Source organism: Anomaloglossus baeobatrachus, chromosome 5, assembly GCF_048569485.1.
Source record: "Anomaloglossus baeobatrachus isolate aAnoBae1 chromosome 5, aAnoBae1.hap1, whole genome shotgun sequence".
In the NCBI taxonomy this organism is placed as follows: domain Eukaryota; kingdom Metazoa; phylum Chordata; class Amphibia; order Anura; family Aromobatidae; genus Anomaloglossus; species Anomaloglossus baeobatrachus.
In genome coordinates this window covers 580,502,061-580,525,625 of record NC_134357.1, presented here as the reverse complement: position 1 = coordinate 580,525,625, position 23,565 = coordinate 580,502,061, and the positions used below count along the sequence as shown (strand labels likewise).

General features: G+C 45.0%; 1 protein-coding gene across 1 annotated transcript; it reads right to left on the bottom strand.

The window, feature by feature from the left end:
• Nucleotides 1-1,029: 1,029 nt before the first annotated feature.
• LOC142312457 (uncharacterized) lies at nucleotides 1,030-9,208 on the bottom strand. Its single transcript, XM_075351401.1, has 4 exons — nucleotides 8,550-9,208; nucleotides 8,368-8,465; nucleotides 8,080-8,170; nucleotides 1,030-2,515 (listed from the first exon to the last, which is right to left on the bottom strand). Exons 1-4 carry the CDS (start codon nucleotides 8,680-8,682, stop codon nucleotides 1,323-1,325), a joined length of 1,515 nt encoding a protein of 504 aa, XP_075207516.1. The 5' UTR covers nucleotides 8,683-9,208; the 3' UTR covers nucleotides 1,030-1,322.
• Nucleotides 9,209-23,565: the final 14,357 nt, after the last annotated feature.

Below are 23,565 nucleotides of genomic sequence, written 5' to 3'. Positions count from 1 at the left end.
GAAGCCCAGGTTGCTTTGATTGCAGCATTCAGCTCATCTGCATTGTTCGGTCTGGTGTTTCCCATCTTCCTCTTGACAATATCCCATAGCCAATCAAGCACAGTCATACTGTGGTTATTAAACCAGGTTTTGGTACTTTTGGCAGTGTGAACAGGTGCCAAGTCCTGCTGGAAAATTAAATATCCATCTCCAAAAAGCTTGTTGGCAGAGGGAAGCATGAAGTGCGCTAAAATTTCCTGGTAGACGGCTGCACTGACTTTGGTCTTGATAAAACAGAGCGGGGTCCTACACCAGCAGATGACATGGCTCCCCAAACCATCATTGATTGTATAAACTTCACACTAGACCTCAAGCAGCTTGGGTTGTGTCCTCTCCACTCTTCCTCCAGACTCTGGCACATTGATTTTCAAATGAATTGCAAAATATACTTTCATCTGAAAACAACACCTTGGACTACTGAGCAAAAGTCCAATTCTTTTTCTCCTTGGCCCAGGTAAGACGCTTCTGGCGTTGTTAATTGGCCATGAGTGGCTTGACATAAGGAATCCATAGTTGTAGCCCATGTCCTGTGTACGTCTGTGTGTGGTGGCTCTTGAAGCACTGACTCCAGCACCATTCTACTCCTTGTGAATCTCCCCCAAATTTTGAAATGGCCTTTTCTTAACAATCCTACCAAGGCTGCAGTTATCCCTGTTGATTGTGCACCTTTTTCTACCTCACTTTTTCCTTCCACTCAACTTACCATCAATATGCTTGGATTCAGCACTCTCTGAATAGCCAGCTTCTTTAGCAATGACCTTTCGTGGCTTACCCTCCTTGTGGAGTGTGTCAATGATTGCCTTCTGAACATCTCTTAAGTCAGCAGTCTTCCCCATGATTGTGTAGCCTACTGAACCAGATTAAGGGACCATTTTGAACACTTAGGAAGCCTTTGCAGGTGCGTTGTGGTAATTATTCTAATTTTCTGAGATAATGACTTTTGTGTTTTTATTGGCTGTAAGCCATAATCATAAACATTAACAGAAATAAACACTTGAAATAGATCACTGTGTTTTTAATGATGCTATATAACTATATGTGTATCACTTTTTATATTGAATTACTGAAATAAATTAACTTTTTGATAATATTCTGAGATGCACCTGTATATGGCTTCTCCCTGTGTGAATTTTTCTTAATGGTAAACAAATTATGATTTTCAAGTAAAACATTTCTAAAACGTCTAGGTATGATAATGGCTTCCACCCGTGTGATTTTTGTGATGTTCAAAAAGATTGCATATGTATGTAAAATATTTCCCACATTCTATCATGAAAAGGCTTCTAATCTGTGTGAGTTCTCTGATGTGAAACAAAATCAGATTTACGTGCAAAACATTTCCCACATTCTGAACATGAAAATGGCTTCTCCCCTGTGTGAGTTCTCTGATGTGTAACAAAATATAAATAACGTGCAAAACATTTCCCACATTCTGAGCATGAAAAAGGCTTCTCTCCTGTGCGAGTTCTCTGATGCATAACAAGAAGTGATTTACGTGTAAAACATTTCTTACATTCTGAACATGAAAATGGCTTCTCTCCTGTGTGAGTTCTCTGATGTGTAACAAAATGTTGTTTATGTGCAAAACATTTCTCACATTCTGAACATGAAAAAGGCTTCTCTCCTGTGTGAGTTCTCTGATGTGTAACAAAATGTGATTTACGTGCAAAACATTTCCCACATTCTGAACATGAAAAAGGCTTCTCTCCTGTGTGAGTTCTCTGATGTGTAACAAAATGTGATTTACGTGCAAAACATTTCCCACATTCTGAACATGAAAAAGGCTTCTCTCCTGTGTGAGTTCTCTGATGTGTAACAAAATGTTGTTTATGTGCAAAACATTTCCCGCATTCTGAACATGAAAAAGGCTTCTTCCCTGTGTGAGTTCTCTGATGTGCAACAAAATTTGATTTCTGTGCAAAACATATGCCACATTCTGAACATAAAAAAGGCTTCTCCCCTGTGTGAGTTCTTTGATGTATAATAAGATGTGATTTACGTGTAAAACATTTCCCACATTCTGAACATGAAAATGGCTTCTCTCCTGTGTGAGTTCTTTGATGTGTAACAAAATTTGATTTCCATGCAAAACATTTTCCACATTCTGAACATGAAAATGACTTCTTCCTTGTGCTAGTTCTCTGATAACTAACAGACTCTGAAGAAAATCCTTTCACCCCTGTGTGATTTGTTTTATGTATTTTTTCAGATTCTAAAGCTGAAAATGGCTTCTTTCCTATAAGAGCACTTCTATTTTGAATGCCTGTTTTGTGACTTTTATTTTTCTTAATAGTCTGTGATAAATCAGAAGATAGGACCTGTTTAAAATAATCAGATGATAGATCTTTGCTTTGAAGAGATGATGCTTTGTCTGGAGCAATGGTATTTGCTTCAGTAATTGCTTGTGTGATATCAAGATCATCTGATTTAAAAATTGAAGATGTCAGCTGTGCTTCTGATCTCCTGGTGCAGTCATCTGCCAAGAACAAAAAAATATTTTTAATATATAAAAATGTAAGGATATAATTTCTAAAATAGCTATAGAAATTGCAAGTTATGTAGCAATCTATACATTATATTTACTGAAACAAAAACAGTTCACAATTTAACACTAGACCTCTGAGCAGAAACCAGTAGACCATGATGTTCAACCCTCTTTGTTCATTTTGCCTCTCAAATATTTGAATAATAATCCAACAAATGATTTGTCACCAAAATTAAACCAAAAAACGTCTACTCCATCAGTTAAAAAGATAGGGTGTTTCCACATTGGTTATAGCTGAAAACTCTTGAAAAATGATGTGGCTTCATAATCCAATCCATAAAAATCCACAGAACCCACAAACATTTAAGGTTTGCGTGGTTCCTGAAGCCCAAGCTGGGTGCTATGTATTGGGCAGTATAATGGTATATTTGAAATTTTCCCTCTACAACATCCACTCAGAGACTGCCTCTACAGTCAAAATAGTAATTTAGGCTAAAGCAGAATACGGTAAATGCTATTTATTGACTATATGTTGTGGTATCACTATTTGTTTTAAGTACATCCAAAAGCAATGTTTGAAGCGAATTTCAGACTTTTTTTTTTTTTTAAGTGAACAGGAGACAAATCAATCTCACATTACAGCTAAGATAAAGTAAAATGTGTCACGAAAAAAAATCTCAGAAACACTGGGATCAGATTCAGCATTACAAAGGTGTTATCATGTAAAGTGACAGATGTCAGATTGGAGAAATGGGGCCTGGATAGGAGCAGAAAACTGGCTGCAGTGGAAAGCCATGAAATAAGAGCGGCTTTGGTACTAACTGCTATAGAGAAAACTGTGACTATAGACATAACACATCTACTAAAATGACCGCCCTCCACCCGACAGCCTTCACCGTCAGTGATTTAGCAACTAGAGGTGACACATCTGGAGTAATTACAGTATGTGGCTCGGGGGCTCTCGGCAATCCAAACTATTGCATGGGCCAATATCTTCTGTCAGATGAGTTTCTTGAAGAAATATTAGACATTTAGAGAGAACTTTTTAACCTAGTCCAGTAAAGCGGAGTTGTACGCATTTAAGATAAACCATTGGAGCTACTATGAGTTTTTGCGAGAAAAGTAGAGGAAGTATTAGTGCTCCCCATATTGTACAGTAATCTGAATTTCTTAGGATTGCAAACATAATAGAATTCATGACGATTCTGTACATGTGATTAAATGTATTTTATAGCAATCAACCATGCACAGCTTAGCAATTTATCATGGCGTAGGTGTCATGTTCTTTGTGCAGTTTATCACAATCCTCTTTCAAGGAGATTGGAAAGAACATCTGTGCTCAATCCCCACAAAGCAGGACCTGGAGGCCATGTTTAATAGACTAGAGGAGACTCAGACCCGGGCCCTGTATTCTGTTAAACAGGACATCACACAAGTGGGCATCAGAGTGGATGACCTAGAGTCTGACGCAACATTTTTATATGTAACAATAGAGGACCAATATCTTATATCTGAACAGATGTCAGATCTCAGATATTCTAACATTTAAAGATGACATAGAGAGCCGTCTCTGTATTTGTGGCCTGTCTGAAGAAATCTCTTCCCATATGCGGGAGAAAACCATTAATACTTTATCCTATGATTTACTTGGGAGGAAAGAGGACTCGCTTATGGAAATTGATATAATTCAGAGATACTGGTCCCAAATCCACCTTGGCCTGAAGACCACGTGATGATGTGTCCTGCATTCATTTTTACAAGGAGAAGTAAACTATTTTGCAAGCTGCAAGATCTAAATAGAACATACAACTGGAAGACTATGACATTGTTATCCTCCCAGATCTGGCCAGGAGCACACTTCAACTTCGTAAAGCCTAATAACCACTCACTGAGTTACTTTGAGACCAAAGGGTTCTCCTACCACTGGGCGTTTCCTCATTTCAACTTTTTGCAAAACAATATGGCCGCTCCGCAGAATTCAAAAACTTGAGGGACCTCCTGACCAAATTATCTACCTTCGACTCAGATCCATCTGCCAGAATGGCCGACACTTCGTACTCTACCTCCTTTAATCCCACATGCTAATTGGGAAACAGAGAAAGTCACCAAAATTGCAATGCTTATCCCTCAGTGATGGGCATCTCAGAGACATGAGGTCTTCTCCAGGATGACTGATCTGTACTTATTACTATCACTAGATTTACAATTCGGTCATTATTAATGCCTATAAATGGTAGGCAGGAGTTTGATTTGAGAATTTGTATCAGGAAGTATTTGTATTTTTTTTTTTTTTACACCTAATGTATCATTGTCACTTCATTTCCTACTCTGATTATCTTTTTTTTCTGCTTTCTCTCTTTCGTCTTGATTTTCTCTATATTGGTGGGTATACTATACATATTTTGGGTATTTGAGTAATACGGGTCTCTTGTGGAGACTATCCCTGTCTTGGCTTCTTTAACCCCACTTAGATATTGGGACCTGTTCATAAGGTTCAGTTTTCTCCTGCTAGGAGTTAACAGTTTAGTGTGGCCTATGGAAGTTGTCCCTTCGAATATCGCATTTCTCCCCAGGTTTGTCTCGTCTATATCCTATCTTAGTCATTCTCCCTCCCTTTTTCTAATTGTGACTATGGCTAAGTTAACATTTACATCTTATATTGTAAATAGTCTTATGAAAAAGAGTCAGATATATTAGTATCTACATAAAAAAGGGTCTCAATAGATATGCTTTCGGAAACAAACATTAAGTTCTCTTCAGTTTTTACGTATTCGAATAGATACTACAATGTCTGTTCCCTTTCTACTAACCCAAATAATAAATCGAAGGGTGTTTCTATTGCTTTCCACAAATCCCTTACACACCAGATTTTGGAGTCGCAAGTTGATTCGGACAGTTGATACATTTTCTTTAGAGTGTGTATTGCTCACATTTATTTCCTCAACACAGAACAAAGACCATTTGGGATCAAAGTTTTGCAGTCACTGGCTGAGATCACCGGGGGAATCCTCTATCATTCTGATGGGATTCTATGAAGATACAAGTGGGAGGAGCTCTGCCTCTAGCTCCTCCCTCTGCCTCCTCCATGTCCAGCTTCTCCCTCTGCTTCTGGCTCCTGTCATCATCATAGAGTCTCATCAGTAACAACCGCCATCTCCTCTCAGTAATGGGAAAGTCTTCATTGAATACAGATTTTACCTCAGGATTGAAAATTTTAACTGATCAATTCCTCCAGAGAATAAGATATATGACAGAATTGCTTACTTTCATGTGCACTAATTATTTATGATATAAAAATTAAGATCATGGTTATGCTTTAAACACCCCGGCTCCATTTCATGGGGCGTGTGAATGGGAGCGCAATAAATCACTTTCTTCTGCCGAGTGGGATGAGATCTTTACTGTTACTCATAAGATCTCTGTATCTTGTCATATCCAAGAGATGAAGCAAGAAAAAGGGAATGCACAGCCAACCAATATAAGAAAATGAGGGTGCACAGTCTGCTGTAAACAATTGGTACTAGAGAGGAAAAGAAGCAGGCATTGGCACTCAGCTCAATATAGAATGCATGACAATCAATATATAAATAACCAGAAATCTTTTATTGAAAACATACCCCAATAAAAACATTTAAAAGGCAAAAAACACCAGACAAGAAAAACAATGATTAGCTGTGGTGCTATACAATGATGCAAAGTATTAACCAGCAAAGGACAAAATAGCCATAGGACATATCAATGAGTCCATTCAAAAGATGCAAAAACATACACATATAATGGCACAGCTGGATAATTGCACACATGAAATAACCCACCATAACAGAAGTACATCACTGTTAAGAGCCTAAGTGATCAAGGTAGCAATCAGAAGTCTGGTGAACCCCCCCATACCATACCATTTTGTCCTTTGCTGGTTAATACTTTGCATCATTGTATAGCACCACAGCTAATCATTGTTTTTCTTGTCTGGTGTTTTTTGCCTTTTAAATGTTTTTATTGGGATATGTTTTCAATAAAAGATTTCTGGTTATTTATATATTGATTGTCATGCATTCTATATTGAGCTGAGTGCCAATGCCTGCTTCTTTTCCTCTCTAGTACCATATCCAAGAGATGAACTATAAGTTCATGTCCAGGTGGTATAAGACCCCCGAGCGTATTCATCACATGTTGCCTGGTACATCTGATAAGTGTTGGAGATGTGACTCAGCTGTGGGCAATATGACCAATATTCGGTGGGCCTGTTTAGGTATTAACCATCTTCAGGACAAAATCTTTGACCTCTTTAATAAACTCTTTGGTACAACACTACAGAACTCTCCAGAAGCAGCGTTACTTTCCATATTTCCAATGTCAGTTTCATCCATCAAGAAAGGTCTCTTCTGAATATCTCTGACAGCAATGAGGCAAGTCATCTCTAGACACTGGAGATCATCCTCTCCCCTCTAAGCTGGAATTGGCTGCATCTGTGGACTTTTTATTACGGATGGAAAATGTAATAATTTCATAGGATTGTCTCCATTCTGAGTCTTATGAATATGAGGACATGGTTACCCCGGTCTTCCTTTACCTCTCCTGACTTTGAGACTTGGTTAACCAATCCATGTTACATCTAGTAATGATATGAGGCTTTTTGTACTTGAATTGATGCTTTTCTTCCCCTTATGTGTTTCTATATTTTATGTTTTATGGTGTGTGCTCTTCTTCTCTACCCCCTTTTGTATGACATTATTGTGTCTCGTGTTTTGTATTCAAAATTATATTTGTACAAAATATTTGTCAATTCTTGAATAACGAAATAAAAACTTATTGTACCATAAACAATGAAAAATAATTATAAATTCTGCCAACGTTCTTCTCTCTAAGAAAATGAGAGCAGGTTTCAATCTATGGTAATTCACAGGTTACACCGTCCTCAGCTTTTATGCCCGAGATCGGTAATATTAAATCTTCTAAATGTCCCATGTGTAACTCAGAGGCTTCAGATCTATTTCACATGTATTGTGACTGCCCGGAAAGTAGGAACTTCACCGCTCATGGAATGGTGTCTCGTCATAAATGGGAAGTTTCACAAGACTGGACCTTTGTAACAATCCGATCAGCACATTCAGCAGAAGGGAGAGAAGGAAGATTCATCAATGAGATACCGAGATTCTAGGAGGTCACCAGCATCATTACCCTCAACTTTCTCTTAGAGGTCCACCATACAGATTAGATTTTTCTTCCCATGATTTTCTAAGTTGTCTGCACATTCTATGTACGCTGTCATTTGGCTTTACAGATTAAAGATCTGGGCAGCAAAGAGTCAACATCTTCTAATTTCAGGGGATAGAGTGGATCCTACCTGTAAGATCTGACTGATACAGATCTCACTCCAACAGAAGAGCGTCCAATGCCCAAAATAATGGGGACAGTTTTGGGTGGAGGAGCATGTGGTGGTCTAGCAGCAGAATGGTGACCATTTTCTATGACCAGACTACAACCCTGATAAAGCAGCCAGAGCCGGAGACTGAGAAGAATCTGTGACTTCTCTGCATTTAGTGGTCACTACTCACCTGCACTGTCATCTGTAGGAATCTCCTCTTTACTCCGCTCATCACCCCTCACATATGTCTCTGTAGTATTAATATGGGGCAGATCTTCACCCTGAAACAAATAGAGTAAAAGTCACAGACAGATGGAGAAGTCCCATCTATGATCAGCTCTAATCCTGCCATCTCCACCGCTCTCATTACACAAGTATAACACATATAATACTGGAGGATAAAACAAGACTGAGCACAAGACCTTCACAGCCGTCTACACATCATAGGGAGATTTCATGGCCCCTTCTCTCTATCTACCTGATGATCCTGAGGAACATCGGGATCTTCTTGTTTACAGTCCTGTGGGAGAAGAGGACGGGGACATCTCTCTGGTGTTGTCCTCTTACTGGATAGAACTGGAGGAGACACATACAGGGACTGAATTCAATTCCTTACATACAGATAATTATAGGCCGTGTGTATTTAGTCCTTTCTATTACCTGGTGATGTGAGGGACTGGGGAACCTCCATCATGACGTCCTTGTACAGATCTTTGTGTCCTTCTAAATACTCCCACTCCTCCATGGAGAAATAGACGGTGACGTCCTGACACCTTATAGGAACCTGACACATACAATGATACCGTCACCCCCGATCCCTTCATAGAGTTACTGTATAATGTCCCAGCATTCCCAGCAGTGTCACCTCTCCAGTCAGCAGCTCAATCATCTTGTAGGTGAGTTCTAGGATCTTCTGGTCATTGATGTCCTCATGTATCGGGGGGTGAGGTGGAGGCCCCGTGATTGGGCTCAGGGGTCTTCCCCATCCCTCAGACACAGGGGCCTGACAGCGCTCACTAGAGGTCTTCTTCACTACTGTGTAATCCTGGTTATGGAGAGACACAGTAATAAATCTCACTCCAGACATTTCCAGAGTCCTCACCTCTCCAGTTCTGTCCATCTGTTATTCCCATAGATAAGAATGATGTAATGTGACGTCATCAGAATCTCTCACCTCTCCAGTAAGCCGGAAGAGGATCTCTAGGGTGAGGTGTAATATCCTCTCCGCCATCTTGTCCCTGTCCATATCCATCCTTCACGGGGCAATCAGGAGAATTCTCTTCTATAGAAGATCTCCACTGAGAGGATCCGATATTGTAGGGACCTGAATGGGGAGAAGATGACGATGTGACATCATAAAAAAATCCGCTGTAATAATATAATTACTGGAGATAATAAGGGGAAACATATGAGGAGACAGAACGTGTAGAAGTTGTTCGCTCTCGTCTCGTATGGACTGGAACATAAATTGAATTCCTGACTAAGACATCTCCTCCGCTCCCAGTCATTGGTTATTCAGTCAATGCTTCAGCCACGGATTGACGGCAGAGATCACGTTTGTTATCAGTGACTAAACTGACAGGAAATCCAGAGACTGGCGGGGACCCCAGCAGCGGGGGCACAGGAGTAATGGGGGATCGTTATGTGTTCCTATTGTTAGTATTTTACAGTAGTCAGTTCTTTCTATCTACTAATAAATCCTATATATTTAGGCCACACACAACAAGCAGTTTCCTCCTCGGAGTCGGCAGCTGAATACGTTTCTCATAGACTCATCTTCCATATCACTAATTCTCCTCTAATTTACCGACACTGGAATTGGCATCAGCAAAACTGCAGGAGAAATTCATTACACGTGAGAGAAGACATAACGGCTCCTTGATGAGGGCGACATCTTCATCCTCTACTGCATCTCTATATACCGTATTTTTCGCTTTATAAGACGCACCTGATTATACGACGCACCATATAGGGCAGTGATGGCGAACCTATGGCACGCGTGCCACCAGGGGCACGCTGAGCCCATTCTGCTGGCACGCGTGCTGTCGCTCGATGCTGCAGCTTTGGTCTGCTAGTGCAGTCACGCCGGCAGATCACATGTGTTGGAACGGAGGAGACATTTCTCCTCCGCTCTGACACTCCTCCTCCCTCAGGCTGCAGTGTGTTGCCTAGGAGACGGAGGAGCGTCAGAGAGCGGCGCCATCGCCGTCTGCTGGCTGCGTGGGAACTGAGGACCCAGCAGCGCGCAGCGGTGGAGCGGGTGCAGGAAGGTAAGTTGTGTGTTGCTTTTTTTTTTTTTATATAACTCGTGTGCGGCAGCGCCAGCATGGGGTGAGAGAGGGGGAACGCACATGGCAGCGGGGGGTGGGAGAGGGGGAACGCACATGGCAGCGGGGGGGTGGGAGAGGGGGAACGCACATGGCAGCGTGGGGTGGGGGAACGCACTTGGCAGCGTGGGGTGGGAGAGGGGGAACGCACATGCCAGCGGGGGGTGGGGGAACGAACATGGCAGCGTGGGGTGGGAGAGGGGGAACGCACATGCCAGCGTGGGGTGGGAGAGGGGGAACGCACATGCCAGCGTGGGGTGGGGGAACACACATGGCAGCGTGGGGTGGGAGAGGGGGAATGCACATGGCAGCGTGGGGTCGGGGAACGCACAATGCCAGCGTGGGGTGGGGGTGGGGGAACGCACATGCCAGCGTGGGGTGGGGGTGGGTGAACACACATGCCAGCATGGGGGGGGGGGAGGGAACATGCATGCCAGCATGGGTGGGGGGATGACATGCATGCCGGATGGAGGAAACATGCATGGCAGGATGGAGGAAACATGCATGCCAGGATGGGGAAACATGCATGCCAGGATGGAGGAAACATGCATGCCAGGATGGAGGAAACATGCATGCCAGGATGGAGGAAACATGCATGCCAGGATGGGAAAAACATGTATGCCAGGATGGTGAAAACATGCATGCCAGGATGGGGAAACATGCATGCCAGGATGGAGGTAACATGCATGCCAGGATGGAGGTAACATGCATGCCAGGATGGAGGAAACATGCATGCCAGGATGGAGGAAACATGCATGCCAGGATGGTGAAAACATGCATGCCAGGATGGAGGAAACATGCATGCCAGGATGGCGGAAATATGCATGCCAGGATGGGGAAAATATGCATGCCAGGATGGGGAGAATATGCATGCCAGGATGGGGAAAATATGCATGCCAGGATGGGGAGAATATGCATGCCAGGATGGGGAAAATATGCATGCCAGGATGGAGGAAACATGCATGCCAGGATGGAGGAAACATGCATGCCAGGATGGGGAAACATGCATGCCAGGATGGAGGAAACATGCCACGACAGGGTACATTTACCAGGAAGGGGTAGATTTACCTAGATGAGATAAATTAACCAGGATTGGGAACATTTACCAGGAATGGGGTACATGCCGGGATGGGGGAACATTTACAAGGATGGGTAATATGTCAGGATGGGGGACATTTACCAGCATGGGGGAACATGCCAGAATAAGGTACATTTACCAGGATGGAGGACATTTACCAGGATGGGGCCGAGATGGGGACAAATATACCAGAATGTAGGAAATATATATATATATATATATATATATCAGGATGGGGGACATGTTTACCAGGAAGTGGCCGAGGAAGGGGGACAGAACTACACAATGATGGGGAGGGGAGCAACTCGTATGTCTTTATGGGATTTCAGGATGTTCAGACTTTGAAATGTAGATGTGGATTACAGGGTGACATCTGATTGCATTCCATGCTAAAATCTCTGTCTAATATGCTGCAATTTTTTTCCAGAAAGATCAATCCAACTGCTGTGTCTGGAAAGGGCAGGGGCTCAGCTTCAATGTGTGGTAAGCATGAGCGTGATGCCCCCTGCTGAAGAGAAGAGAAGACGGCAAAGGTAAGATTAAAATCAATTCTTTATATAATAGGATTGGTTGGCACTGCGGAAAAAAAATTGGGTTTAGGGCTACAGTTTGGGCACTCGGCCTGTAAAAGGTTCGCCATGACTGATATAGGGTATATGTCCCTCATAGCCCCCCATCCTAAAATAAGCCCCCTTAATCTGGATATGGCCCCCTTATAATGAATATAGCCCCCTTGTGCTGGCACACGTTCCCCTGTGCTGCCTATGGCCCCTATGGATTGCACACATTCCCCTGTGCTGCCTATGGCCCCCTATGGATTGCACACATTCCCCTGTGCTGCCTACGGCTCCCTAGGGATTGCATACGTTCCCCTGTGCTGCCTATGGTCCTCTATGGATTGCACACGATCCCCTGTGTTAGATATCGCCCCCAGGCTGCTGCCCATAGTAAAATAAAACACTCTTTCTTTACCTCCTCCAGCGCTGATCTCCCTCCTGTCTCCCTCCATGCTTCTGTTCCTCCACTTCCTGGTTCTCAGTGCCAGTCATGTGATCGGTACAGCAGAGTGATATCATCTCTGCGTGCCTGATCACAGTGGAAGCAGGGACACCGGGGAGAAACGCTGGAGGAGGTAAGTAAAGCTTTTTTATTTTAGGATGAACAGCAGCATGGGGGCCATATCTAACACAGGGGGGGACATGTGCCATCACAGGGAGGCGCAGGCTCATAGAATATGCACCGCTCCCCCAGCCCGTCCCCGCGGTGCGTTTTCAGCACCATGGTGATGGACAGCGGCTGTGCATATTATATGAGCGGGAGCAGGAGCTCTAACGCTGCCGCCCCCAGCGTTCACCTGCCCCCAGCAGCGCTCCAGAGCTGCCCCCACTTCCCCTGGACCCTGCAGTGTATATTATATATATATATATATATATATATATATATATATATATACATATATATATATATATATATATATTATATACACACACACACACACACACACACACACACACACACACCCGTATATTCGGCTTATAAGACGCAGCCCCTACTTTCTCCCAAAATTTGGGGGAACAAAAGTGCGTCTTATAAAGTGAAAAATACGGTACATATTTGTCCGGAGTCCGTCACTGACTCCATCACCACCACTAAATGGAGAGGAAAATGTTTACATGGACGGGGGTTTAGATTTGGCATTGGTATTTTTTTTTTTTTTTTATAGCCCTTGATATGTGTTTTTTTTTTTTGGGGTGGGGGCATTTTCCCCCTAAGCTTCTGTATATTACATGAAAATGGCTAGAAAATTAAGCAGGTTCTCATTGCCCCCATATCCCATAATTTCTTGATTATTGGGGGCTGTTTAGTTGCTATAGTAGTTAGAGGCCTATGTACAATGTACAAATGTTTATTAATCTCTGCCAGAGGCGGCGTCCAATAAGCTGTTAGGCCCCAAACACATCAGACTAAGGTCAGCGGTAGCTGCTGATAGTAGAGGGGATTGGTCGCTGTATAATATATATGGAGCCTCCCGACAGATGACGTCCGGGCAGAGAAGGATCCGGCATGCTGAATGTCAGAGACGGATCCGTTTCTTCTTCCTTGAGATAATCCTCCGCTCCAGGAGTCTGGAGGCGGCTCTCCCATAGAGACCACAGGAAAGCTGGAGTGTTGGTGTATGGGGGATAAGCAGTCAGCGCAATGATGGTTCGGCCGACAGTTATCTAATGTGCATAGCAGGGGTGGGGAATTAATTTTCCTGAGGGGCCACATGAGAGACCCCGTGACGGTTGTGGAGGCCAAACCAATAGGCTGAAATTAATTCTGCTCATTATTAATATTTACATATTATTTTATATTATTTGCCATCATTTAATATTGATCAGAAATAAATACACTGACATTCCCCTATATATTGTATAAGCCCCATACAGCACCCTACAAACAGTATGAGACTCACACGGCACCCTACATACAGTATAAGCTCCCCACAAAAAGTGGCTTGCAAAAGTATTTAGCCCCTTGGCTTTTTACCTATTCGGTTACTACAGCCAGTGTTTACATATTTTTCTAATCTGATTTGTGTGTGATGTATCAGCACTACCCCATCCTGGCATATGGCCACATTCTGTCCTGCTATATACCCCATCCTGGCATATGGCCACAGCCTGCTATATACCCCCATCCTGGTATGCGCTCCCATCCTGCTATACAGGGCTGTGGAGTCGGTAAGCCAAACCTTCGACTGACTCCTCAATTTCCCTTGCACCGCCTCCGACTCCACGACTCCCACATATATTGCTTATAGTTAAGTGAAAAATGTATTGTAGTATTATTATTATTAGTAGTAGTACAATGTGAACAGGAGACATTTAATCATTTTTATGATACAATAATCAAGATATTTAGATAGAACATAAATATATTTATTGGCTACAACTTTAGAACACAAAAAACTGTAATAAATTGTAAATATGTAATACACTATGTAATATACAGTAGATTGCATATATATCCTGTGTGTGTGTGTGTATATATATATATATATATATATATATATATATATATATTACATATTGTATTACATATTTACAATCTTTTGGGTTTTAAAGTTGTATTCCAATAAATACAACATAAAATATATCTAAATATCTTGATTATTGTATCATAAAAATGATTAAATGTCTGCTGTTCACATTGCACTACAATACATTTTTCACTGTAATATAAGCAATATACTAAATGTTATTATTTAGTATGTTTTTGTTGAAAACGGTTTCTTGCCACTTACATAGTGTTATATATAACACTATGTAATACACTAAGTGGCAAAAAACAGTTTTCAACAAAAAACATGCTAAATAACATTTGTACAATCTATGAATTTGTTGTAAGAAATAGAATTGCGTCCATCAGATCCTCCTTCGCAGATGACCTCAAATCTGACCTAATAACGTTAAGGCTAGAGAACAACCTCTCTACAGTAACTTGGGTTGGAGGCAAAGCCGTAACCACATGGGCAACATCTCTAACAATTTCCGTGTATAAAGGAATTGCCTCATGCACAGTCAGTTTTGATGAATGGTTGAAATTTTCTATTTCTTTGAGAGCAAGTGAAAAATGTTTCTGAAATCTGGTCAATCTGCTGCTATAGGAGACGGAGTGAAATCGTTTTCCTTGCGGCAACGCTTTGCCTGCTCCATGTCATCCAAATACTTGTCAAAGTTAAACTCCTCATCTGATGAGGATGAAGATATGGCAGCAGTAGCACTGTCAGGCCCCAAGTCCTCTTGCGCCTGGCAGTCCTGTAGCCGCTCATCCTAACTGCTACCTCACTCAAAGCTTCTTTTCCTTTAGTAAGCTGTTGATCATCAGGCAGTATATGATGACTTGGGGCCACAAAAACAGCTGCCAGAAGAATTTTATTTTACAATAGCTGTGTCTCTCCGTTTCATTGAAGCAGAAATGCCATCTGGGATTAAGCCTCCTCTTTGGGACAGGCAAAATAGCAAGTTCTTCCACTCCATTATGAAAATGCCAGGAGTTAAATCCTTAGCTGGTAATTTTTTAGTCACGGTAAATGGATGATTAAGCAATTCCTTCAATTCCGCCACCTGTGTCCATTGACCTTCATTTAAGGTTACTTGAGGGTTCACCATAGCTATAAGAAATACGTAATTACTTACCGGTAATGTGTTTTTTCCGAACCCATGATGGCACCACGAGAGAGGATCCACCCATCCAGGACAGGAAACCTTCAGGTTAAAAAGGGGCGGTCCTCTCGCCGCTTCAGTTTGATTACAGAGCATGAGAGGACCTCCACAAAAAAACAACAGGTTAGTAGAAGGCCACCACCAGAAAAATTTGTGGAAGAAGGAAGAAAGGAAGGTGAACCAACCAACAATCCCCAGTGCAGGGTGGGAATATAAGGGTGCCGTCATGGGTTCGGAAAAAACACATTACCGGTAAGTAATTACGTATTTTTCCCTCACCCTATGACAGCACCACGAGAGAATTACAGCGAAAGAAAAATTAGGGAGGGACCACAGCCTGTAGAACACGCCTCCCAAAGGTGAGGTCGATGAAGGAAAGATCCAACCTATAATGCTTATAAAAGGTCGAGGGTGAGGACCATGTGGCAGCTTTACAAATTTGAGCAATGGAAACATCCGCCCGTTCTGCCCAAGATGAAGCTACAGCACGCGTGGAATGTGCCTTTAGACCCACCGGAACAGCAGCACCCCTAGCCGTGTAAGCTAACTCAATGGCGTCCCTAATCCACCTGGCCAGCGTGGATTTGGAACACTTAACCCCCTTTTGAGGCCCCTGGAAAGAGACAAACAGAAACTTGTCCCTCCTCCAGGAACTGGTGACAAGAAGATACTGGATGAGACAACGACGTACATCCAGACAATGCCAACGCCTTTCCTCCGCACGCGTCGGGTTAGTACAAAAAAATGGCAATACAATCTCCTGGGACGTATGAAACCGAGAAACAACCTTGGGGAGGTACGCAGGGTCAGAGCACAAAACTACCCTATCGTCCAGTATTTGAGTGTAAGGCAGGTCAATAGAAAGGGCCTGAATGTCGCTAATCCTACGGGTCGAGGTCAGGGCTATCAGGAGGACCGTCTTAAGGGAAAGACATTTAACAGATATGGAGTCAAGGGGCTCGAACGGAGGATCCATCAGGGCCCCCAAAACCAGGTTAAGGTCCCAAGGGGGGAGGGAGACTACCCGTCTAGGACGCTGGCGTGAACTAGCCCTGATAAACCGAGCCACCCAAGGGTTCCCCGCGACATCATAATTGTAGAGTGCCGCTAATGCGGAGATCTGGACCTTGAGTGTGCTAACCGCCAACCCCTTGTCCAACCCGCACTGCAGGAACTCCAGGATGGGACCGATGGGAACCTCCCCAGTTACACTAGCCCCCGAGGAAGATAAGAACTTTTTCCAAGTTCTACAGTAGATCTTGGTCGTCACAGGCTTTCTACAACGCAACAGTGTGGAAACTAAATTGGGGGAAAACCCCTTACTGATCAGTAACACCCTCTCAAATTCCATGCCGTCAGGTGCAACTTGACAGTCGGAGGATGGCACACAGGTCCCTGGGACAGGAGATTCGGAAGTTCTGGGAGGACCCACGGGTCGGTCAGAGACATCCAAACCAGCAAAAAAAACCATGGTCGCTTTGGCCAGAAGGGAGCAATCAGAAGGACTCTGGCTCCGTCGTCCCTGATTTTTTCAGGACTGCGGGGAGAAGGACCAGTGGGGGAAATGCATAAGCTAGGGGAAAGTCCCACGGGATTGACAGGGCGTCCACAGCATACGGACGTTCCTTGGGATTGATAGAGCAGAACTGAGGAACCTACCTGTTCAGTTTGGTGGAAAAAAGGTCGATGGCTGGAACCACCCACCTGGCCGTGATGAGGTTGAAGACGGACGGGTTGAGCTCCCACTCCCCCTTGCGCAGGCGAGTGCGACTCAGAAAATCCGCCGCGAGGTTGTCTTTCCCCCTGATGTGAACAGCAGTGAGGGACAGAAGGTGAGCTTCTGCTAGTAGCAGAATCCTGTCGGCTATCATCATAAGGGACCTGGATCTTGTGCCCCCCTGATGGTTCAGATAAGCCACCGTCACCTGATTGACCGACAACACCCGGGTATGGTGACCAGTCAGTGAAGGGAGAAGTCCAGTCAGGGCCCGTTCCACAGCCAGCAGCTCTCTGGTATTGGAGGAGGAAGCTGCCTCCCTGGGTGACCAGAGACCTTGAATCGGACGGTCCAACAGGTGAGCCCCCCATCCGGACATACTGGCATCCGTGGTCACAATTCGGGACACCGGGACAGACCATGGGACTCCCCTTGTGAGGTGCACAGGAACCAGCCACCAGTGAAGGGAGGCGATGGAGCTGGAGCTCAGAGTAATCCGATTGTTCAACCTGTCCCCCAGAGACGACTGATGTCCCAAAATGTCCCACTGGAGGGCTCTGGTATGTCCTTGAGCCCATAAAACTGCAGGGAGAGTAGATGTCAGGGAGCCCAGAAGAGACATAGCCCGTCGCAGGGATATGTACGGAACCGCCACCGCCTGCTGCACCAGATAGCGAATCTTCTCCACTTTGGAAGGTGGTAGACGACATTCCTGTACGAGAGAGTCCAAGGTAAGTCCCAAAAAGACTTGCACCGTGGCTGGAAGCATCCTCGACTTCTCCCTGTTCAAAATCCAGCCGAGACCTTCCAGCTTTGAGCAGACAGTCTGAAGCACGGTAGTACAATGGTTCGCTGAATCCCCCACCACGAGGAAGTCGTCGAGATACGGGATAATGAGAATTCTGTCTTCCCGCAGGTGGGCAGTGATTTCCAGGACGAGCTTCGTGAAGATACGGGGCGCAATTGCCAGGCCAAATGGTAAGGCCCTGAACTGTAGATGACGCACCGACCCGTCGAGCATCACCGCCACCCTGAGATATTGCTGGAAGGGAGGAGCGATGGGAACATGATAATACGCGTCCTTCAGATCCAGGACAGCCATATGACAATTCGGGTAGAGAGACTTGATTGTGGACTTCATTGATTCCATCTTGAAGGACAGGATTTGCAGGTGGCTGTTCAGGCCTTTGAGGTTTATGATGACCCGAAAGGAGCCGTCCGGTTTTCCGACCAGAAAAAGAGGGGAGTAGAACCCCTCTCCCCTTTCCGCCAATGGGACGTCCGTCAGGACCGCCCGGCGCAATAGGGACGTCATTTCCCCCTCCAAGGCATGTTGTTCGCTCGGGGACGTCCTCGGGGATGTCTGGAGAAAGCGCCTGGGAGGAACACTGCGGAATGGAAATGTCAGACCTGATCGGATGATATTGAGAATCCACGGGCTCGAAGAAATACGTTCCCAGGCCGGAAGACAGTAGGTCAATCTCCCCCCCACCTGGGGAAGGGAGTCATTGGGAAGACTTCTTGGATTGGGAAGGGCCCCTGAACAAGAACCCCTTATCCTCCTTCTTTCGATCCGACCAGGTACTCCTATTCCTGGGGGTGAACTTACGGGTGAACTGCTTCTTACGAAAGGATCGCTTGAAGGAGGGAAAGGACGGGGTCGGAAAGTTCCTTTTTCTGTCTCCCGCCTTCTCAAGAACATCATCCAGAACCGATCCAAAAAGAAACTCGCCCTGACAGGGAATGGAACACAATTTAGACTTAACCTGTAGATCCCCCGGGCAACATTTCAACCATAAGGCCCGACGAGCCGCATTAGAAAGGGCCGCAATCTTAGCAGCTAGTCGAGTGGAATCTGCCGACGCATCTGAGATGAAAGCCGCAGCTCCCTGCAGCCGGGGCAGAGAAGAAATAATCTCGTCCCGAGGAACCTTGGCTCTCAGCTTCTCCTCTAGTTCGGACAACCACATCGCCAGAGACCGTGCCGTACATGTAGCTGCAATGGCAGGCCAGAGAGCACCTGCGGAGGACTGCCATGCGGTTTTAAGGAAGACATCCGCCTTCCGATCCATACATCACATCTTGGACTGAAGGCTGCAATTTCTCCTCAGTAATGCCCATAGCGTCCCTGACAGCTTTAATCAATTTGCTCGTGCCTTCTACTGGGAAACATTGGTGGACGTCAGCCTCACTGTCAGAGGAAGAAGACGCAGAGCCAGAAGACCCACACTCTCCCTCGGATCGACTCGATGGTGAGGCCGGGGAGGCCTGTCTATGCCGCTTACGAGGAGGCTCTTTCAGGGACTGCAGAGAACTCTGGACTTCGGACCTGATGATGGCACGAAGATCACTAGCAAACCCAGGAGTCTCATCAGAACTGGTCTGTTGGATACAGTCCTTGCAGAGCCGTTTGGACCAGGACGGAACCAGTTCCCGGTTACAGAGGGCGCATTCCCCGTTATTCGATTTGGCCGTACACTTCCGTGTTTTTTTAACCATGACAGGGACAGAGGGGAGACACAACACCAGGAAAACAATGAACAACAGGTACACATGCCCGAAGACCACTCACCCATAGGAGATGAAGGTTCGGTATCGGTTCTGGGGAAGGAGCTTTCAAAGTCTTCCCTCTGGAGGCGCCTTTGCCGTTAGATGCATCTCGGGTCTGTTTAGTGGCCCGGGTGCCACGCTTGCTGGATAAGCTGGCATCAGAGCCAGAGTCGATCCTGCGACGCTCCGGTGGTTTCACCACCTTCTTGCTAGCAGGAGGGGAGGAGGACTCACGCACCGAGTGCCAGTCCTCCTCACGGTGCACATCCTTGTCCATATTCCTAAGGCCTTTGCTATGGTAAAAAACACCTCCGTTATGCAGGAGGACGGTAGCACGTTCCTCCAGCTCAGAGCTCCGTTTTTAAACTGAGCGCTGGAGCACTGGAGTACGTCCCCTCCCGCGCCTCCGGACCCACTTCCAGAGTCTGACGTCACCGCCGACGTCAGCGCATGTCAGGTGCGGCTGCCGCGCATGCGCAACGCCCGCACGCAAAACACGCCCCCAAGATGGCGGCGGCGTGCAGCACACGCGGCCGCGAGCAGCCCCGCCGCCCTGGAAGGACCGGCCGGCTGCTTTACTTACCTGCCGCCTGATGCGCACCACCCGCTCATGGACGCAACCCCCGGGGGTCCGCCATGGCGCCTCCAGGCACCCGAACGGAGCGAGGCAGGACCCGTGCCGCCGCCAGAACCGCCCGTCGGGACCAGGTAACAGTTGCTAGAAGATCCACAGCCCTCCAGGGCCGCAACCTGAGGTATCCGTCCAGGACAGGAAACCAAAACTGAAGTGCTGAGAGGACCGCCCCTTTTTAACCTGATGGTTTCCTGTCCTGGATGGGCGGATCCTCTCTCGTGGTGCCGTCATAGGGTGAGGGAAAAATGATTTTAGTTCAAGCAATTGCTCAGTCATTAAATAAGTGCTGCCTCATCGAGTGGCTTGATCAACAATTGCCCCTTTCCCAGCACGTCTCTTCAAGATAGAATACATTTTAGGGGTTCTGGCGGCAATAACCAATTTCCTTACCTTTTCCAATCAGATTTCCAGCATGTCCGCCCAGATTCACACATCCGGCTTTTCGCCGGATTGGCGGATGCGGCACACGCCAGTACAGTACTATAGAGTACAGTGGCAGCACAGCAACTTACGGGTCACATGACAGCATGTGACCGGCGTTTGTCGCGCCGCCACTGTACTGTATACACTGTACTGGAGTGCGCCGCATCCGCCAAACCGGTGAAAAGCCGGATGTGTGAAATCGGGGTCCCCCTTGCAGACTCTCTCTTATTTCCAGCTGCAGCGTGTGCACAACACAGCGCATGTGATGAATATGAAAGTGTTTTGAAGCAGCTTCAACAAGATCATCTAACTCTAAAGTATCATTTTGCTGTTCTTCTGTTGTAATATCTGTTTGTTCCTCAGTTACATGAACAGCGCTGTGGCTCCATCTCACACATACTGAATCCTAAATTTTCTTCTAGCTGCTGTTCATTACTCTCATTCATCAGTTTAATTGTACTTATGTTTGAAGCATTGTCCTTTACAATAGCAAGAACCTGTTCTTTTTTGAGTTTGTAATCTTGCAGAACGTTTTCCACTAAGGCCTGGAGAAACTGGCTGATGTGATGAGCTTTAGTATCTTTTACTACCAGTGTCTTGCTAAAAATTTCTTTGTCACAAACATATTGAACATTGATGGCAAAATAATTCAGTGAAATGCAGTGACTCTGGGCATCCCAGCAAAGGCAATGTGTGACAAGATGGGACATTCAGACACAGCGTTTTGTGAGGATCCTCACAAAGAATGAGCAGTCAGTTTGAGGCAGTTTTCTAATCTGCTTTTGCTATTGAAAGCATTATTTATGAGCTCAAAAACCTTTCAGGTGATGCGGTTTTTTAAAAAGCTGATCTGCTTTTGCAGCTGGCAAAAGTATCCTCAAAAAAATGCAGCAAAAACGCTGTGTGTGAATGTATCCTTAGATCAGGAACAGAACAGCCATTTATAGGACATTTCATAACTTTCCCAAATTGCTATGAAAAAATATTCAGCACATTCTGCATTGCACTCCTGTCCCCAATTTATTATATATTTTAGGAGTCGGAGTATTTTATACCGACTCCACCAAAATGAGCTCCAACTCCACAGCCCTGTTGCTATATTCCCCCATCCTGCTATATACGCCATCATCCTGCTATATACGCCATCATCCTGCTATATACGCCATCATCCTGCGATATACGCCATCATCCTGCGATATACGCCATCATCCTGCGATATACGCCATCATCCTGCTCTATGTCCTGCATCCTGTGGCACACAAAAAAAAAAAAAATATACGTTTATACTCACCTTTCCTCGCTCCACGCAGCATCGCGATGTCCTCCTGCCTGTTCCGGCGGCACTGTGTGGAGCCGGCCACGATCCCTGCAGCATCGCGATGTTTTCCTGTCTGTGCCGGCGGCACAAACAACACAATGAAGACCAAGGAGATTTCAACACAAGTCAGAGACAAAGTGTTGAGAAATAAAAGTCAGGGTTGGGTTCTAATCATAAAATGGAAAGAAAATGTTACTGCAACAAACCTGCCAAGACAGGCCGCCCACCAAACTCTCAGGGATCATTCCATGGTAACTTACGTTACAGTCACAAGCCAAAAACTGAGTTAATAATGGCTACAGACTGTTCTTTGAAGGCAGGCACTAAATGAGTGACTGTATATTGTACATTGAACTGTTCTCAATAGATTTCAACAGTTTGATTTTTCAACAATACAAATTAAATATAAAATACGTTTTTACTTGGTAACTTACGTTAAGTTTTGTGTAACGGAAGTTACCAAGTAACATTGTATTTAATTTGTATTGTTGAAAAATGAAACTGTTGAAGTCTATTGAGAATAGTTCAATGTACAATATACATTCACTTATTTTTGTGCCTGCCTTCAAAGAACAGTCTGTAGCCATTATTCAGTTTTTGGCTTGTGACTGTAACGTAACTTACCATGGAATGACCCTGAGCCCAGGCAATGAGGGCATTAATCAGAGAGGCAGCACAGATACCAAAGGTAACCCTGCAGAAGCTACAGAGTTCCCAAGCAGAGACTGGAGTATCTATCCATACAACCACAATAAGCCGTACACTCCACATGACCTGGCATTTATGGAAGAGTGACAAGAAAAAACCTTTACTTAAAACCAAAAATTAGAAGGCTTGTTTTCAGTTTATCAAAAGACGTGGGAGACTCCCCAAATGTATGGAGGAAGGTGTTGTGGTCAGATGAGACCAAAATTGAACTTTTTGGCCACCAAGGTAAATGCAATATCTCGCACCAAACCAAAACAGCTAATCAACTCAGAACACCATCCCCACAGTGAAACATGGTGGTGGAAGCATCATGCTGTGGGGATGTTTTCGGCACCAGGGACAGGGAAAATGGTCCAAGCCCAGGGGAAGATGGATGGTGCAAAATACAGGGATATTCTTGAGTAAAACCTGCTCCAGTCTGTCAGTGATTTGAGACTGGGATGGAGATTCATCTTCCAACAAGACAATGACAAAAAGTTATTGCTAAAGCCACACTGGAGGGTATAAGGGAAAATGTGTATATGTATTGGAGCGGCCGAGTCACAGCCCAGGCCTTAATCCAATGGAAAATCTGTGGTCAGACGTGAAGACGCTGCTCACCAGAGGAATGGAGAATCTGTGGTCAGACGTGAAGACGCTGCTCACCAGAGGAATGGAGATTCTGTGGTCAGATGTGAAGACGCTGCTCACCAGAGGAATGGAGAATCTGT